The sequence below is a fragment of the Lepisma saccharinum genome, chromosome 13, assembly GCF_977018435.1.
Source record: "Lepisma saccharinum chromosome 13, izLepSacc3.1, whole genome shotgun sequence".
NCBI classification, from domain to species: Eukaryota; Metazoa; Arthropoda; class Insecta; order Zygentoma; family Lepismatidae; genus Lepisma; species Lepisma saccharinum.
In genome coordinates this window covers 54,111,249-54,129,970 of record NC_139241.1, presented here as the reverse complement: position 1 = coordinate 54,129,970, position 18,722 = coordinate 54,111,249, and the positions used below count along the sequence as shown (strand labels likewise).

The window sequence follows — 18,722 nt, the reverse complement described above, 5'->3', positions numbered from 1 at the left end:
GTTGTAACTTTGCTATCCATGTAATATCAATGTCGAAATTTTTTACAGGTACCTTTTTATGCTGTAAACATGAAAATTTATTAGGTTCCCAACCAGATATTGGTTTGATTTCAGTTTTAAGTCCACTTTATGCACGGAAGGCTGGCTAATCGAGACTGGACCTACAGTGGGATTCGAACCAGTATGTACCTCCACTGGGTATCGAACCCGGGACCCCTTGATTACAAAACGACGACGTAACCACTACGCCATCGGGAAGACCCTTCCAACCAGACATATATATTTGGGGCCCAAATTTGGAAACGTGGAAAGGTAATCATTTTACGGGAAACGTGAAAGTTGGTGTGTGTTGACACAATGTAGCTACTGCCATATTAGCACTGACAACTAGGAAGCGTTCTTAATGATCACGTGGCTGCATGTTTTTCGCTAATAAATAACTGATTCTTTTCAACACATACACAAATACATCGTCGCTTCGGAACATCAAATTTTCATCTTTGCTGCTTTCAGATTACCAACATACGAAGTGGCACGCAATTCAAAAGGTTTCGCAGAAACCTCAGTTTTATAAATAAGGTTGGATGAAATTAGACAAAAAAAACAAACAACTTTCCTTCCGCTGGGCTCGAACTCGGGTTGCCCGCATGCTAGTCCGACACGATAACCAACACACCAAACGAGACAACACGAAACTCTTTCGCAAGTAGTTCGACTGAAACGCAAGTTAATTTTCAGATTGCTAATTCCCAAGGTATAACATGCCTAGGCAGATGTGTCTTGCATTTTCTGTACTTTTGTTATTTCAGTCGCTTTGGTCTCTCCCTACGTTAATCACGGCAATAATGAGGAAATTTTTTTTGACAAAGATGATAAACAGACACGCAAGAATAATCACCCTCGCAAAAAAAAAAAAAAAAAAGCCAGAACTCGAGTCTGGAACCTTCGACGCGAGGTGTGTTTCTTGTTCTAACTGTTTTCGTTAGATTCATGGTATTTCGTGAGTTGATATGAATGAAGTAAATAAATAAGACAAGTGGGTGGAAGGGACTGGAGAATCGTAGCTACGGAACCATTGAGAAGTTATCCATCGCCTAGATAGAGAATCTCTATATCCCCTTGTGATAGAGAACTTATTAGAAGAATGAAAATACAGATTAAACGAACAAATTTGATGTGCATCCTTTCGTCAAAAAACCTAGAAAACAATATTCTATACTTCTTCACTAATAGAAAAGAATAAAAAAATTGTCCTTGGTGGGGATCGAACCTAGACCTCACTGATAAAGGCTCTGTACGCTAACCAACACTCTATCAATAACACCATGTTTTCATTTTTCCAGTCAGTCTGTTTCCTTCCTCAACACATGAAGACGAAAATGCATGTTAATTTCTCTCATAATTGTTTCATTGTCTATTAATAGAAACCACGTATGTCACAAATAGACGCATTCTTTCTGTGAAAAATCCCATGTTTCGCACATCGTGTTCCTCCATTTATTGTTATTTGGACATTCACTTGGAAGTTAAAACTTAACTTTCTTTGTGTGTTTGTTTTCACGTGCATGTGTGTGAGAAGAATGGTGTGAACGTGGGTTCGATGTTTTTTCTGGGCATTATTTTCGTTCAAAGCATTAATATAATTGTAAAATATGGAATTTACTGTAATGCAAGGAGTGAAAATATAAACCCAGTCCGTCAGGTTCGTTCCCAAACAACATTAAATAATGGAACGTAACGTGGACCGAGAATTATTTAATGTCGAGAACACGAGACATTACGATCGACAATCTTCATCTCGTATTTCTCTTTGGCATCACTACTCAATTTACAGAGATGTATACCCGTGACTGGTATACAAGCCGCAGAATTGCAATGCTGCTTGGGTTGTCTAGTCACAAGGCGCTTGGTGGTCAGACATGGATGGCTTGCTTCAGTGCTTCTTCAATAAGGTCGTTACAACCCAGAAGTGTCCGTGACTGTACATAACTTCTTTTGTGGCAGAATGTGTTTTAGTAAACCTCGGATACAGTAAATCAATTATCTTAATCCATAGCAGTTGGATATTTTAGCCAAAAATATTATGGTATATTAAACAGATGTGGCATTCACTTTGCTATAAAGTGTATATCAGGGATCGCCAAACCGTCGATAGGGAACTACCATTAGCTCGCGCGGTCATTTCCAGTAGCTCGTTAAGGGGTTAACTATAATTTGCAAGATGTTTTGGAAGGTTGTCGTTAGTTTTAGATTATTTTTTTTTTTTGAGGAAACATGTACATTAAAAGTTTAGCAGAAAATATTTGAGCTCTGTTACTGGTTTCTGCATTGAGTCAAAGCTCTTTGAAAATTTTCATTTTTCTCAAAATTTGGGCCCCAAATATATATGACTGGTTGGAAGGGTCTTCCCGATGGCGTAGTGGTTACGTCGTCGTTTTGTAATCAAGGGGTCCCGGGTTCGATACCCAGTGGAGGTACATACTGGTTCGAATCCCACTGTAGGTCCAGTCTCGATTAGCCAGCCTTCCGTGCATAAAGTGGACTTAAAACTGAAATCAAACCAATATCTGGTTGGGAACCTAATAAATTTTCATGTTTACAGCATAAAGAGGTACCTGTAAAAATTTCGACATTGATATTACATGGATAGCAAAGTTACAACAGAGAGGTGGTTTGGAATAAGGAGTATGGGGAAAACCACAGAAAAGATATGCAAAGTGCTTAGAAAAGCAGGCATTAAAACTTACAGGAAGGGAGGAAGAAACATCTTAAGAATAGCGAAGAATGCAAACAAGAAAAAGGAAAACAGAGAAGAGGAAGGGATTATCTGCGAAGTGAAGTGTAAAGAATGTCAGAGTGCGTATATAGGAGAAACGAAAAAGAGGCTAAAAGACAGTTTGAAGCAACATAAGGATGATGTACAACTTAGGAGAGAGAGAAATGCGATATTTAAACACACGAGAGAAACAGGACATGACATAGAGTGGGATTAGGCTAAGCAGATAGGAAGGGAGAAGAGAATTCTAGTGAGAAAATGGAAGGAGGCCAAGGAAATAGAGAAGAAAGAAGAAGAAGACACAATAAGGGCCTCCCCGATGGCGCAGTGGTAGCGTCGTCGTCTTGTAATTAAGGGAACCCGGGTTCGATACCCGGTGGCGGCAAATAGTGGTTCGGATCCCACTTTAAACTGTAGGTCCAGTCCCGATTAGCCTTACTGTGCATAAAGTTGACTTAAAACACCAAATCAATCAATCAATCAAGACACAATGAACTGGGATGGGGGACTGAAGATAAGCAAAGAATGGAAGAATGTGTCAGAAAGAGTGGAAAGGACAAGAGCGAAAGAGGGGAGAAGAAGGAAGGGGAATGAAGAAATAAAGGATAAGAAAAAAAAAGAACTTGATATAAGAAGTCCAACCACTTTCCAGATGAAAGGAAATGTTTATCCAAATCGCCTGTCAAGTGAAAGTACAGTTGATAAGATAAGGCTACTTGCTGGAATGTTCTAGAGAGAAAACAACTATCTAATAATCATGTGTCTGGAGGGGAGTGTTTTCTGTGTATGTATATCTTCCTGTTTTGTACTTTGTTTCATTTGTACTGGGTACAGAGCCTGAAGAAGACCTTGCTAGAAGGTTGGAACGTTACGTTCAGTTTGTTTTAAAATAAAATAAATTTTCTGCCTTGGTCAGCATATTGAGTTTTTCTTATAAAACATGTTTAAAACAAAAACAACTGTTTGTCTTGTTTCTTTAAAGAAAAAGACAACTTTTGCCAACCATGGTTAGTAGTGACGTATTTCATCTCAGGCATATCTTGCAGTTGTCTGCCTCGCTTGAAGCGGCTAATATATGTGTTACAAGTGTGACTATAACGGTCGCTTTAGACGGAAACATTTCCTTTAACATTTTTGCAAACATAAATCCTTCCAAAAATCTTATAGATTTTTTTAATAACAGACAGAACTTTACATGGAAGCTGTAAAGTTTTATTCACTAACACGAGTACTACACATAACAAATATTGTGGTTAAGTATCGCAATGCACACCGGAGCGTAAAACGTCCGAACAGCCACACTCTTCGCGAACTCTCGCCTGACTCGCGCAACGTTCTTACTGGCGTGCGCATAAAGAAACAAATGCATGTTGCTATGCGCGCAAAGCGCTGTGTTCTTGATGATGACATTTCAAAGTTAAGATAAACACATGATTATCATACAGAAGCATTTCACGTAACAGTTCGGTTAGCATTTGCGATTGCCATGCGAAGTATGCAGAGAACACAGCACGAAAGGCACACGAGTTACGGGGTTTTCCTTTAATAACGAATAAATTTAAAGTGGAAGAAATGTAATTTCAATTACGAATTGGTTATCCAATTGACGACATAAACAAATTAAAACTCTGCCTTTTTTATTTTTTTTTTATTTCCTTTTACGTTAAATCTCACCTACATATTGAGATCTTTCTCTCCATGAGTCAGTGCGCGGTGTTTACAAGTGAAACAACTGTTTGTTTTTTTGTTCTCGTATTTAAGCAGTGCCATTGCTTTGTACTTAATACCTTTTTTATAGGAAACGTTATTCCTCTCGGTTGAATAGTTATCGGCTTTGAAAATCGTGTAGTGATACGTTGTTTACATCTCACTCGGCCGCCATTACACCGGCATACGTGGCCTAGAGCTCGCTTCTGATTGGTTATCCTACGCCAATGATAAGGACGGATCCTACCTGTGAAAAATACCATGGAATTTGCTATTGCATCTAAATGCTTTAAGATGTCTTCACTTTGCACGGTAGAATTCGATCGTAGCAGAATGTTAAGAATAATGCCAAGGGTAAATGCTTCGTGTAAAGAAGCATTAGTCTAACCTCCTAACATTGTTATGAAGAGAGAGTTGGGAGGTTAAAAATCAACCCTTCCAGGAATGAAATTTACCATTAATGCCAGTGATGCTTATCTACGCGCGGATTCCCGTATCCAATCCTTTCCATATCGAGAGGGAGCAGTGTAGCAGTCTCCTCACACCCACTCTCGCCCAATCAATGCTAACGTTACAGAGAAGAGTACCATACATATGTGCAATACCAACCAATTAGAGCAAAGTAGCGCAGTCATTAAGAAAATTTTATTGGACGATCCTCGACTCTTGCGGATAAAGGAGAGGCCGTTATCATTTGGTTCTCGGCATCAATTCCCGTTTCCCACCCCCTGGTTCGGGATGATATAATTAGGATTCCCGCAGGGTGGAGCTATTGATTCCCATACTGCTTGGACGGACACCAAAACTGAAGAGGGCGCCGTTTGGCTCCGCGCCAGCACCTCCGTTCCTCTAACGAGGGAGGATCCGGGATACTTGAACCACGTGGAAGGTTGGGGGTCGTCTCTGGGGGTGAGGGTGGCCTAGAGCCCCACCGTGAAATTATCTTAGCTAACTCTTCTGCCCAATCAAATAGGCTATGTGAGGAATTTTCACACCATACCGACAAGGATTTTACACGACGATTGCTTATAGCGAGAAGAGGGGGGAAGGATAGAAATAGTAATAGGGAAAGGGAAAAACAAAAGTGAAAAGGTAAAGGAGTGATAGAGAGCGAAGAAGAGAATGTGAGCTAGTGAAAGAGGGGAAAATAAATGAAAAGAAGGAAATAAATGTGTATAGGAAAGTGTGAGAGAAAACCAAAGATAGAGGGATATAGAGAGGGAGAGAGAATAGAACAGGATAGAATGATAGAAAAAGATAAAGAAGATAAACAAAGCGAGAGGAAAAAAGAAACAAGAGTATGAGAAAGATAGGAAAGAGACAAAGGAAAAGAGAGCGAGAAAGAAAGGAAGAAATTAAAGCAGGCAAGATGTAGAGAGGTGGTGAGATAGAGACATGATAGAGAGAACGAAAAGTAAAATTAGATATAGAGAAAAAGAGAGAGAGGAAGAAATGTTAAAGGAAATGTGGAGACAGAAGAAAGAAACGAGCAAACGGGAAAGATAGAAAAATTGAGGAAGAAGAAGGGATCATCAGAAAGAAAAAGGAGCAAGAGGAGGATAGAAAGAGAGAGAGAGAGAGAGAGAGAGAGAGAGAGAGAGAGAGAGAGAGAGAGAGAGAGAGAGAGATAATGAAAGGTTAATAGAAATTGAGAGAGAGAAGAAAGAAACGAGCAAACGGGAAAGATGGAAACATTGAGGAAGAAGAAGAGATCGGCAGAAAGAAAAAATGAGCAGGAGAAGAATATAAAGAGATAGGGCGTGAGAGAGAAAGAAAAGAGAACGGCATAGAGAGAGAGAGAGAGAGATAAAGAAAGGTTGATAGAAATAGGGAGACAGAAGAAAGAAACGAGCAAACGAGAAAGATAGAAGAATTTGGGAAGAAGAAGAGATCGGCAGAAAGAAAAAAGAGCAGGAGGAGGATAGAAAGAGATAGGGCGTGAGAAAGAAAGAAAGGAAAACGAAAGAGAGAGCGAGAGAGAACGAAAGGTTGAGAGAAATAGGGAGAGAGAAGAAAGAAACGAGCAATATAGAGAAACAGAGTAAGAAGAGCGACAAAAAAGGAGAGAGAGGGAAATAAGGTACACAAAAAGGGACGGAGAGATAGATAGAAAGGAAAACGTGTGATGAAAAAGTGAGATAGTGACAGAGAAAATGAAAATAAAAGAACGAGAAAGGTAAACTGAAAGAACCCAGAAACCACATGAAAATATCTCCACCCTTGATCCAATCCGAAACAAAACACTTGCGCCATAACTGACTCGAAGCTCTGCAGTATCTGTGCAGCAACTACTTCCCGGCTGTGCAACAGGGAGGCTCATCTTTTGCTGGGTGTTGGTGCGTGAACGATCATCATGAATGGTGGAGGCTCACCAAGCAGACGGAAACAAAGAGGGAGGCACTAAATACTACGTAAATGAGAGACTGGGTGAAACAGTCTCCAAAAAGACAAGGACTGGTCCATTTGGCGGGATGCTGCATGGGAGATTAATCAATTCGATTCTCATTGTGTTTCTGGAGATGAAGAAATGTTGGCTCTCCATTGTGCGGTTCTATTGAGTAAGGAGTTTCAATGAGGACCGAGGTAGGCAATTATCTGTCCTGGAAAGCCCAGACTTCCAAAGATAGATAATGCACAGACCATCACTCCCTTGCTTGCTAAATGAAATTATAATAAAGATTATAATAGTAACATTGAGCACGTTAAGTTACAACCCAAAACCTTTATTACCGACACAGGGATACCAACTGTTGAAATTATGTTTACAGTGATTACAAATATTATTTGGACAACAATTTAACAGAATTTGGAAAACGTATCATTGGAAAAGTGGAAATATGTGTGAAAGTTATCTTCGTGTTATCGTCCTCTCCCCCTTTTTGTTTCTGTAAGAATTAGAGAAGAAGCAGAAGGGGAGAAGGACAGAGACGCATAGGAAGAGAGATTAAGAGAGGAGACAGAGATAGGGACGATGCAGACAAAGAAGAGAGATAAAGAGAACAGTGACGAAAAGAGAGATAAGGACTATGGAGAAAGAAGGGAGAGATGAAGAGAAGAGACAGATGTAGAAGAAAGTGATAGATGAAGGGAAGGAACAAAGAAGAAAGAAGCAAGATACGATGAAGAGAGGGAGATAAAGAGGAGAGCCTACGCTTTGCAATGGTAAATGTGAGCTTTCCTAATGATGGCATCATTATTACTGCTTCCGTTTCTCCATATTTTTACTCTTTTTTTATATCTGTCTTTCTGATTAATTCATTCTTGTTTTCCTTTATCATCTCTTTCCCTCTTTCTGTCTTTATCTTTTCTCTTTTTCATTCTTATTGTATTTATCTCTGTTTCTCCATATTTATTGCCCATTTTCTTTCATTACTTCATTCATTTGTACTTTCGACTCTTTATTTCCTGTCTCTTTCTCCTTATGTCCCCTTCTTTTGATCTCTCGCTGTGTTTGTGTGTGCGCGCGTGACGTAGAGTAAATCCAGACCCACTTTTAACATTTAATTGTTGTTAATATACTTATTAGATTTTTCGCAAGATCTCTGGCTGTTGTGCATTTTTAGCTTGGGAGCAAGTCATATCTTTCGAATCCTCCAATCAACAAGCGAGCCGCTGACGTCATCCCATCCCAGCACCAATCGCCAACACTCTTGCTGACGCTATGCACTGTGGGTAGGCTCGCTACCTGGCTGGACACGCGCAGTCAGACATGTTTCTAAACTAATCTAATCCGCTGTGACGTAACTATAACGTCGTTGTGTTTATTGTTCACTAATCCGGCCCTGGTAAAGCTACTTAAAGAGAGGGCGAAGCCTATTTTGCGGTAATAGAGCCCACCCGATGGCTACGCCTCTATTACCAAAACCACTCCAGACATTTCTTCTCGGACACGCTGACGCCCCTGGCTAAAAACGCTATGGTTTTAGCAGCGGAGGCCTGTTCTTAGGAAGTCCTGACAGAACTTGTAGAAATGTATATCCTTCATTCGTAATATTAGTTCTTGTTAGAATTCCCCATGGGCAAATGAAAACCCACAAAGGTTCGAGAAGGGAACGTGATAAGCAAGCTACGTGTTTTGGCTCCCTCTTTTATCTTGCCTCTGCAACTTTTCATTCTGGCGGAAGCTGATGAATATTTTATGTGGCAGAGCCTTCAAAGTGCATCTGTTCGAGGAGGTGCAGGGAACGCCCTTGGCACTTTATCAAAGGGGCTAATATTAATCGCCTCCAACGCACGACAAGTCGCACAACAGATGGCAGCATCATTAACGTTATCTACATTTCTCAAGAAAGTAGCTAAACATGCCGTTTATTTACATCTGGTAACGACCTTTTCAAGGTTTTAATGGCATAATAATTATTTTTGAAGAACTTACAATAATGATAGGCACAAAACTGAAAATATGTGTAAATTTTTTAATTCTCTTGGGCCCGATTGTATAAAGCAATTGATCCTCGATTAGCCAGTAAAATTGATCTGCAGTCACGCTGAACTCTGATTTTGTGTTGTATAAAAGTTGAACTGGGATTAAGTCCCTGCGATCTGCGGTCAAAGTTGATCCGCGATTTTTCTCCGATCAGCAGACATTACCGTAGTTCAGCTATTGTAACATGGCTGAACTAACGAATATTTGCTTGTAAAATGTGTTGCAAGTGAACGTATGCGGCAAGATGGGAGAATCAATTCATATAATCCTGTTTCCATAATAATACAGAAGAAGCATGCACAACGAGGTGAACAATGACAAATATTTCTTCCATTTTTCTATCTTTCCATATATCGTGTGTCATTGTTATTTACTGTTTTAAAGAAATACAATGTATTTTTTTCTTGAAATTTGCCTTAAATGACTGACTGCAAGAGCATATTGTTTGATTTCACGATCAGAGAATGGTAACTTGAGAACAATCGAGTGTTGATTGATACAAACAGAAAATATGACCCGCTTACGTTTTCTTGTTGGTCATTGTAAAACTTGCGTTGGGATGAAGAGGGGGTCAGGTTCACGGACGTTAAAAATATTACAATTTCGCTTTACTGCATCCAGCCGAGTCTCATTGCAATTCAATTTTGTCCGCAGAATGGAACAGAGCATGTAACTTCGGCTGTAGTGTATATATCTACTGCTTTATGAACCGAGCACGTTGCATTTTAGTTGGTAAAGCTTTCTCCCCTCCTGATATATAAATACATATTTTACTTCGAATATTATATTTGTTTTGGGCATAATTTACATCCTAGAGGACAAACGCCATTGTTGTTTCAATATTTCTTTCCATTCTGGAAAACGCAAACATATTTTACATTTCACAACGTAAGTTATTCAATTAAGTGCAAAGAAAATTCCCTATACTACGTACAGGAACTAATGGTCTACCTGTAACACGTTATTGTGTAATCACAAAATAAATATAATAAACATCTCCTCACATGAATAATGGCTCCAGATCCGAGTATAAGAAAGTTGTTATATCTATTTTTAGTATTATAAAGAAATACAGATTTTTTTTTAAAAAAAATCCATTTATGCAAGCATACTTTCTCCCCTTTGCAACCGAGAACCGATAGTTGCTCGTTGTCAATGACAAATCCTCCACGTGGAGCTCACACAAGCAATAAATGGCCGTTTAGTATCTAATTTACGTGATTTTACTAAATTTACAACATGTTCGAATATTTGTCCAGCACCTCAGATTTATTCTTTATTCAAATATTAAATACATGCATTTTCCGAAACAGACTTTAAAATGTTTGCTGTTCAGTGTTGGACAATTGGCAACATCACAGTCACACTAGCGACGTGTCTGGATTTGCCACGTTGTCGAAGATCAGGATTTGATCTAATATCGACAAATCGACAGTTAACTTTATACAACCTTAGTGACAATGAAGTTCGACCAGTCACAAATATAGGAGTGCGTTGTGAAAGAAGGAGAACACATGCATATGCTGAACATATTTCATATAGCAGGCTACATGGAACAAAGGAAAACATAAATTTCCGCTGCAACGCAGCAATTTATGGTGTCCACACAAAATAAAACATTTTCGTCCATCTACACGTGACATTGAAGTTCGACCACTGTTAGAGGGGATCCTGTTTACCATGGTGTGACGCCGCCCTGTCAGCGAATAACTGTGGCAATGCGTCGGGGCATGCTGCGGACGAGTCGTTCAAGGTATTCCACATCGATGCGGTGCCATTCCTCCTGCAGGCAGGCGATAAGAGCAGCCACTGTCGTGGGTCCCCTCTGTTGCACACGTCGCTTAAGAACACGCCACACATTCTCAATGGGCGAGAGGTCGGGACTCGATGGTGGCCATGGCAGAGTTCGCACTTGATGGCGAGTCAACCATTCTCTTGTCAGCCGCGCTGTATGAAACCTGGCATTGTCGTGTTGAAAGATGAGACGCCGCCTGTGGAACAGGTGCCTTCGCACTGTGGGAAGATGCCGCTCCAGTATGCGTGTATAGGCGTGTGCATTCACAATGCCCTCACAGACGTGTAGTGGGCCAACCCCAGATGCCGTCATGCATCCCCATACCATCACTGACGCAGGTTTCTGTACCCGACGTGCATAACATTTTGCTTCATTCTGTTCCTCCTTCCGACAAATGACTGTTTTCCGTATTTTCCCGTACACAATATTGAAAATGGATTCGTCCGTCCACAAAACCCTGATCCACTGCCGAAATGTCCATCCCCGGTACATTCGTGCCCACCGTAGTCGATTGCCTTTGTTCAACATGGAAAGGAAGGGTTTACGTTTCGCCTTGTACACTCGGTAACCGCATCGCTGTAGGTAACGGCGAATGGTTCTGGTTGACACTTCAATGTGAAAGCGTTCTCGAGTCCACAGTCGTAATTCGGCCACAGAAACATGATTGTTGGTCTGGATATAGCGCCTAAATATCCGTAGGTCACGCAACCTGAGCAGGCGTTTTCGACCGGGGGCCTTACCTGGCTCTGTAGTACCCGTATTTTGTTGGTGTTTGATGATGCAGTGGACGGTTGACTTGGGTAAGTTCAGTTGGCGCTCTATTTCCCGTTCACTGAGTCCATCCCGTTGCAACTCCACCACTCTTCTCCTCACGGTGTTGTCAATAGGTTTGCCACTGGCCATGGTGATGATGCACTGCGGTTCCTCGGTGCACAGCACGCGCTTATATACGGCGGACTCCCTTATCGTGTCCGTGACGTCATGCTTCCGTCGAATACGCCACTATCTGGAATTTCCCGTATGGGTCTGGTGCCTGGTCGAAGTTCAATGTCACGCGTGTAGTTCCCCGTTTTCGTTCTTTACGTGACCTTGGGTGCAACATGCTGGGATCACGATTCTTGCCTGCTCACACGCCTCCTCTTACACACATGCGTCACTTCTGGGAGTCACCCATTCCACCGCCTATGCCTCTGTGCATTTAATCACGTATTCCTTTCTGGTCGAACTTCATTGTCACCAAGGTTGTACAACATGATAGAAGCTTGAACTTAGTTCATTCCCGGATCGTAGGTCAAATCTGATCTCCAGTTAGTAATATGTATACAACCGGCCCTTGGTGGAGGATGTTGCCAAACCCAATAACTCTTCTTGGTAATTTTTCGCAACTTCAACGGCGGTTGACCTTGATGGCTATTTCTGGCGCGTCCTGTGTCCCAATTATTTTCGGGGGCGTGTGGTCCTATGGGTGTCAACAAATTCATTTGCGAAGTGAAAACTGAAGGGATCACATCGCTCTCCCGAAGCAACATTGCCAAGCGTGCTTATGTTTTTGCCAGTTGTCTTTTATATGACTGTGTGTCCGCCTGCATTCCGACCGGTGGGTAGTCCTTCCGGAAAGTTCATCGTTCAGGACCGCGTGTACCATTAACCCCCGCTGATTTCTGGTGCTGTCAATACCGTTGCCCGAGAAGACTCTTTCTCGCCTCACGGTACGTTTGGCAACGTGGTGTACCGAACACTCATTTGTTTCGTCCCGCGAGCAACGTTCGGTACCTTGTGACTCGGAAATGCCCGATCTCAGTCGAAGAAAATTCAACTCATCGCTGATTCGCTGTTTCCCAGCCGCCAGTTGGAGTTGCGTTCAGTATAGCAACCGTCGAAAATAGCTGATTTATTCTGTCGTTGACAAGGTGTACTGTGATTAATTTGATGATTTAATAACCAATACCATTGTTGACGGGCATATGCTACGGCGAGTGTGGACAGAGTTGGAATACCATTTAGATGCTGTACGCCCAACCATAGGTGTACAGTCACGGACACGTTTAGGTTGTAATGATCCCATTGAAAGTCAGTGGGGTTGTTACAACCCAAAAGTGCCCGTTACTGTACATGTCGAAGTGGGGCTCAACAAGCACTTTTCAGTTTGTGCTTCCGTATGCCAGTTACAATACTTGTTATTAAGTTATGGATGTTGTTGTTAACCTTTATTTGCACCCTGTTTATGCATTATTGCAGCGAATACAAGGAATCAACAATAAGTTTTATGAAATTTAAATTTAAATTGAAACATTCAATACAACTTTTAGCAACCACCAATCAGAAAAAGAGAAACGGGGAACATTAACTTATTGCACTTTAAAAACAACTATGGATATACCGTGGGCTATTACAGTTTGTTTTATCACTGTAACTTCATGCAGCAAGACTCAATCTACAAACATCAAATTCATTATGAAATAATGGACCAGAATTTGAAAACTGTTAACGTTAGTCAAAATCTGATTGATGATTTCGAAAGCTCACGTCAGTTTACGTATTTTACATAAATATGTCTATTTTCCATCCACTGTAAGAACGAAGTTAATGTAAACAAAACCACATGACTGAAAAATATTTCCTTTCGTATGTGTTAGGTCTGATGTTATTTTGACCATGAATACATTAGTTGTAGCTGTATTGCTTATTATATAAGGTCACACAACTTTAACAATGCAGCTACATTGAATGGTATGGTTTTATCACGTACACTATCTTCCTACGCGGAAGATTTCTGCACAGCCTCCATTCCAACAACCAATAGGATTTCTCAGAAGTCACGTGGTATTATTGACTGCGTTTTTAGGTTTTTAGTTCTTTCGTTTGGAAATGGCAAGTAGGTAAATACAATAAATGGAGATTGTTGCATGTGTTTGTTAAAAACAAATCAACTACGTACAGTAAAAACACTTTAATTTCTGTTTTATTAACCTACAGGCTTGTATATCGCACAACTTGTAGGTTCTAAGTTGTTGGCGTTTCAGCATCACGTCAAAATATATATTGACCCACGATTTTTATTAAGAAAAAATTGATATATATATGTATATTTTAAAGAAAAACACAAGCTTAAAACTGCTTGTATGTTTTTGTACCCCTATGTCATTTATAGAAAGGATTTTTCTGGTAAACGGCCCTGTAAAATATTTGAACACTTTGATTAAAGCAAATAAGAAAGATATGTGTAAATATAAATGTTTCTCGTTCTGAAACTGTATATATGAACTTACTATGGAAATGTTTGTTTAGTGTTAATGAAACTATAATAATTTCAGTAACTTTCTTCCAGTGAAAATGAAACAATCTGTATGTACTATATAATTGTAATTTAAAATACTTTTTATAGTCTTTGTAGCCGAATTTTTGCAATCTTCTTAATGATCTTTTGCAAAATATCAGCTACCATGTTTATTTACAGTTTGATGATAACGACACTATTTAAGGTTTAACATGATTAATATTTGGTATTACAAAACATGATCGCTATTTTTCCGTATAAAAATTATTGAATTTAAAATCAAGAGAAATTTAAATGTGTTTACAGTTTTCATAATTACATTTTCTTTTGTATGAGCTTAAACCCATCAGCATATAGCGTATATATTTTGTTTCCTTTCTTTTCCTTTCTTAGAGGCTAATTATCACCATAAAATGATTACGAGATAAATGTACTTTCACCAAATGTGATTCTGATATCTACAAAATCATTATGTAGATTATTCTATAAATTATTTCTTCAATGTGCTTTTTTTTCTTAAAAAATCACCTGATTTAAATAAATTCACTCTGCTCACCTGTTATGTAAGCTCTTTGGTGAAAATCCACATAATAAAAATAGCTTTCTCTGTCGTTCCAGGCAAAGCAGCTAGACAGCAACAAGAAGGGAAACTCAATCCAGCCACGAGCACGAACGTAGTTCCGACTTCCAACACTGGCGGCGACAGCGGCATCAACGAGGAACCGGGTCTCGTCGTTGGCGAGGAATCCGGTCCCGAAGAAGTGTCAATTCTAGAAACTTACCCTTTGACCTCGAAGCCCGTGCCAAAGCATGACGCGAAACCAGGGGACGAAAGTTGCATGTGCCGACCTACAGAGTTCGCGTGCAAGAGCAAGTGCACGTGCATCCCGAACACGTGGCGCTGCGATCGCGACGTTGACTGTGCTGGCGAGGAGGACGAATTGGATTGCGAGGAGCACCAGTGCGAGGAACTACAGTGTCCCAATGGGAAGTGCATTAGCAGCACCTGGTTGTGCGATGGATACAATGATTGTGATGATGAATGGGACGAGAGTGACTGTGGTAAGTATCTAGATTCTGTGTACACTCGCTGTTTACGAGTATTACCGTGCAAATTGTCCATGACTATTTTAATTTTTTCTTCTCTTACATCCTGTGTGTTTTTAAGCGATGGATTCTTATGTAAACTGGTGCAGAAGTTGTCAACAGCTTCTTTTGAGTTTTCTTTTAATTATTGAAGCTCTTATTGGGTCAATTTAATACACGAACATGGTGATGGAGAATTTGCACGTTAATACTCATGGATCCCACTGTACAATAGGGTGGTCCTCAAAATTAAAAGGTGTTATTTTTTAAAGTCTTCCCCTTTAAATTTATTTTCTTCACTAACAAAACTCATGTCTAAATTTTCAAGGAAAATTAATAATGCAAGTGAAAGTCAAATTAAAACATTAATTTGTGTTTTTTATATCTGTAGTATATTTATTCATGTATGGTTGAACAAGGTTGCTGCATTTTGACATACACCAATTGCTGATCAATATATAATTTCAAGCCTGAGTTAGTTTCCATATACCTCATGAATTAGAACCTTTGAGATGGGCGTTCAGTCACACATGAGCCACTGCGAATGTCTTTCCACCCATCTGCCTTACAAACTGAGGCTGTTGTCTAATTTTATCCCACCATCCCTAAACTTTAAGGGGTGGTAAGCATGTATAGACATACTGAATTTTGATTTGCCGTAGAATTTCTCTTCTTTCTAGGCTTCCGGAGGTTAAGAAACTGCTTTTCACTGGTGCAACTGAGGCGCCATCTTTAAAATGACAAAAATGGCGCTTTGAAGTTGTCACTGTTGCAGTCTTGAGATTGTTCTGTAAATTATAGTTGATACCTTGTTTAAATTTGAACTATATACAGTCTATCACACAATTTTTGGCGACCTTTAAGGGTTTCATTTGACTCCTTAGTATGTAGAGGTTGCGTCTGACCGTCCTGAAATATTTCAAAGTCCAAAATTTGTTAAAATGGCAACCTAGCTCTTTAGCCCCAACAAAGAGTAGCCTATTTTACTGCAGGTCTCGTTTCTTGACGGTCAACACAGTGTTGAAAGATATGCATTCTTGCTTACAATATGAAACTGAGGCCATTGCCGAATCCACCTTGATGAGGTGGACACATTTAGAAATACCTTGAAAACGTTGTAATTATATTGAAAACAGAAAATGCACCTTGTTTTGTTCATTGTTCATAAGAGAGTCATTTCGAGTAGAAATTGTGCCTACATGTGTTTTAGGCTGACCATACGTCCAGTTTTGACCGGGACAGTCCCGTTTCAGAGGCGTGTGTCGGCCGCCCCATCCATATTATTAAAAAAACAATATTTGTCTCGTTTTATAAAAGTCTTAAGCAGGGTTGTTAAAGGTCCAGGAACATAAATTCTAATGCGTTCCGCTGCAGAACGGGACCTTTTTTCTCGCATTGTTACATTGAAAAAAGGTTCCTGGACCGTATATTAATTGATCATGAATGTTCCTGGACCGTATTCAAATTGATCCTGAAAAAAGGTTCCTGGACCGTATTTAAATTGATCCTGGAAAAAATGTTCTTGGGCCGAATTTAAATCCTTCCGTACCTAAATGTTACTGGACCGAATTTAAATTGATCCTGGAAAAAGGTTCCTGGACCGAATTTAAATTCATCCCAAAAATGGTTCCTGGACCGTATTTAAATTGAGCCGGAAAAAGGTTCCTGGACCGAATTGAAATGCTTTAAATATGAAAAGGTTTTACACTCTCCAGAACTCATTTACGTTTGCTGATTTTCTCTCCCAGTCCGGGATTGAATTTATTGACAATTCCTGGATCAGTGTTGACGGATTAAAAATTCCCTTCTAAAAATGTCCGCGAGTACGCTTTACATTGGAATCTCACACTGTGGTTGTAGAAACCGTAGTGGCGAATGTAAGAAACCATAACGCACGTTCAAAAACCTCCCTTGTCGAAGAGTTACGTAAGGCAATGAACCATGTTAGTGTGATGTCACATTGAGTTCAAACAAACCCGTCACGGCATCCGATCCATGAACCGCAGCCAATAGGAGCTATGGTTGAGGTAACGTGAGGCTGCAGTTACCACAACAGGGACGGGCAGTGTTGCTACAACAAGGGAAATTGTCCTTTATGCAAGAAAATTTGGAGCAAATGGGGCTGTTCATTGCCAAACTTTTACAGTACCGACGCCACCCCTGTCGTGTCCCTAAACAATTCCGTTCGTCAGTTGGTTGTCCTAAGATTTACATTGCAGCCCGATGGGATGGCTATTCAGACGTTCTTTTCAACAAGGGCAACAAGCAAGCGAACGATAAAAAGTCTCTGCACAAGTAGTGATTCGAGAGGTCTCAACCAAAGGAAGGAACACGAGCGAGAGAATGGGGCTACATGGAGAGGGATAACGTTCTGCCGTTATGAACGGCCATGTTCCTTAGATTCTCGAGACAGCCAGCACCTGGATTAGTCTTTCATGCTCAAAAGTGGATAATTGTTTTTCGTCAGGTCCGTAATGAGAAGCTGGAGGTCCAAGAACAAAATATATTCTACTGGATTCTTCAATAGGGCACTAATCTTCTATCTCGCACAATTTAAAATTCGATCCAAGTTGCGTATTGTTTCATTTCAATACGGAACTTGGACCCTATTTAAACTGATTCGGAAAAAAGGTTCCTGGACCGTATTTAAATTGATCCTGCAAAAATGGTTCCTGGACCGAATTTAAATAGATTCGGAAAAGAGGTTCCTGGACCGTATTTAAATTCTTTCAGAATAAAGGCGTATTTAAATTCATCCGGAAAAAGTTCGTGGACCGTATTTAAATTCACCCGGAAAAAAGGTTCCTGGACCGAATTGAAATATTTAACAGATAGAAAGGTTCTTTACGCTTGCTGATTTTCCCTCCGGGACTGGAATTTAATTTATTTAAAATTTAGTTTAAAGAAGAATGGTTCTTCTGATAAATACTTCTGCCACTCCTCAACTTCAGCGTGGAACTAACATCAATGTTGATCAGAAGGAACCAGAAGCACTATACCGAGATTATAATAATTAATACCTTTTGACAGCTGGATATCATATTTTTATTTATTATTTATAATTGAGACGTGGGCCTTTGCCTAATCCCAAATTACCTTTTAGTTAAGTTCACAGATTGCACAAATAAAAATGTAGACACATCATAACTTCGAATATAATCTATATTATCACATCTGTGCAATCACAATCATAGCATTCACAGCCATTCTTAGATGTTCAATTTTTACCAACAACTTTTTAAACAAATATGTATCAGTGTTGCAAGGACCTTAATTTTTTTACAATAAGTTCATAATAATTGTGAATGTCAATATTGTACAGTCACATAATGCATAATTTATGTGACCCATACTTTAATGAATAATGATAATAATAATACTATAATAATATCAATTATTTTATAATGGAGCGTAACCGATTTTTCAGGGGGGATTAAACTGACCTCTCTGGGATGTCCTGTTTTTGAGTCAAAATATTATGTTCACCCTAAATATACGTACTATATTAGAAGCAGCAACTTGAGGTTTTGAGTAAGAATCAATCTTTTTCAGTGCAATAAATCAACAAACACCCTGTTGTTGAATTACGTTAGGATAAGAATTACTTTGCGAAAATATTCTCCAGTATTCACCTGCATGTAATTCACTAATGGAA

The 18,722-nt window shown here is 39.7% G+C and overlaps 1 protein-coding gene across 2 annotated transcripts in view; it reads left to right on the top strand.

Annotated features, from left to right (window-relative positions):
- Lrp4 (LDL receptor related protein 4) overlaps window positions 1–18,722 on the top strand; it is a 411,647-nt gene that overhangs the window by 224,714 nt on the left and 168,211 nt on the right. For both annotated transcript variants that reach the window (XM_083134187.1, XM_083134186.1), the window contains exon 2: window positions 14,600–15,043. In XM_083134187.1, coding sequence (XP_082990313.1) covers window positions 14,600–15,043 — 444 coding nt within the window. The remainder of the gene's footprint in view (window positions 1–14,599; window positions 15,044–18,722) is intronic.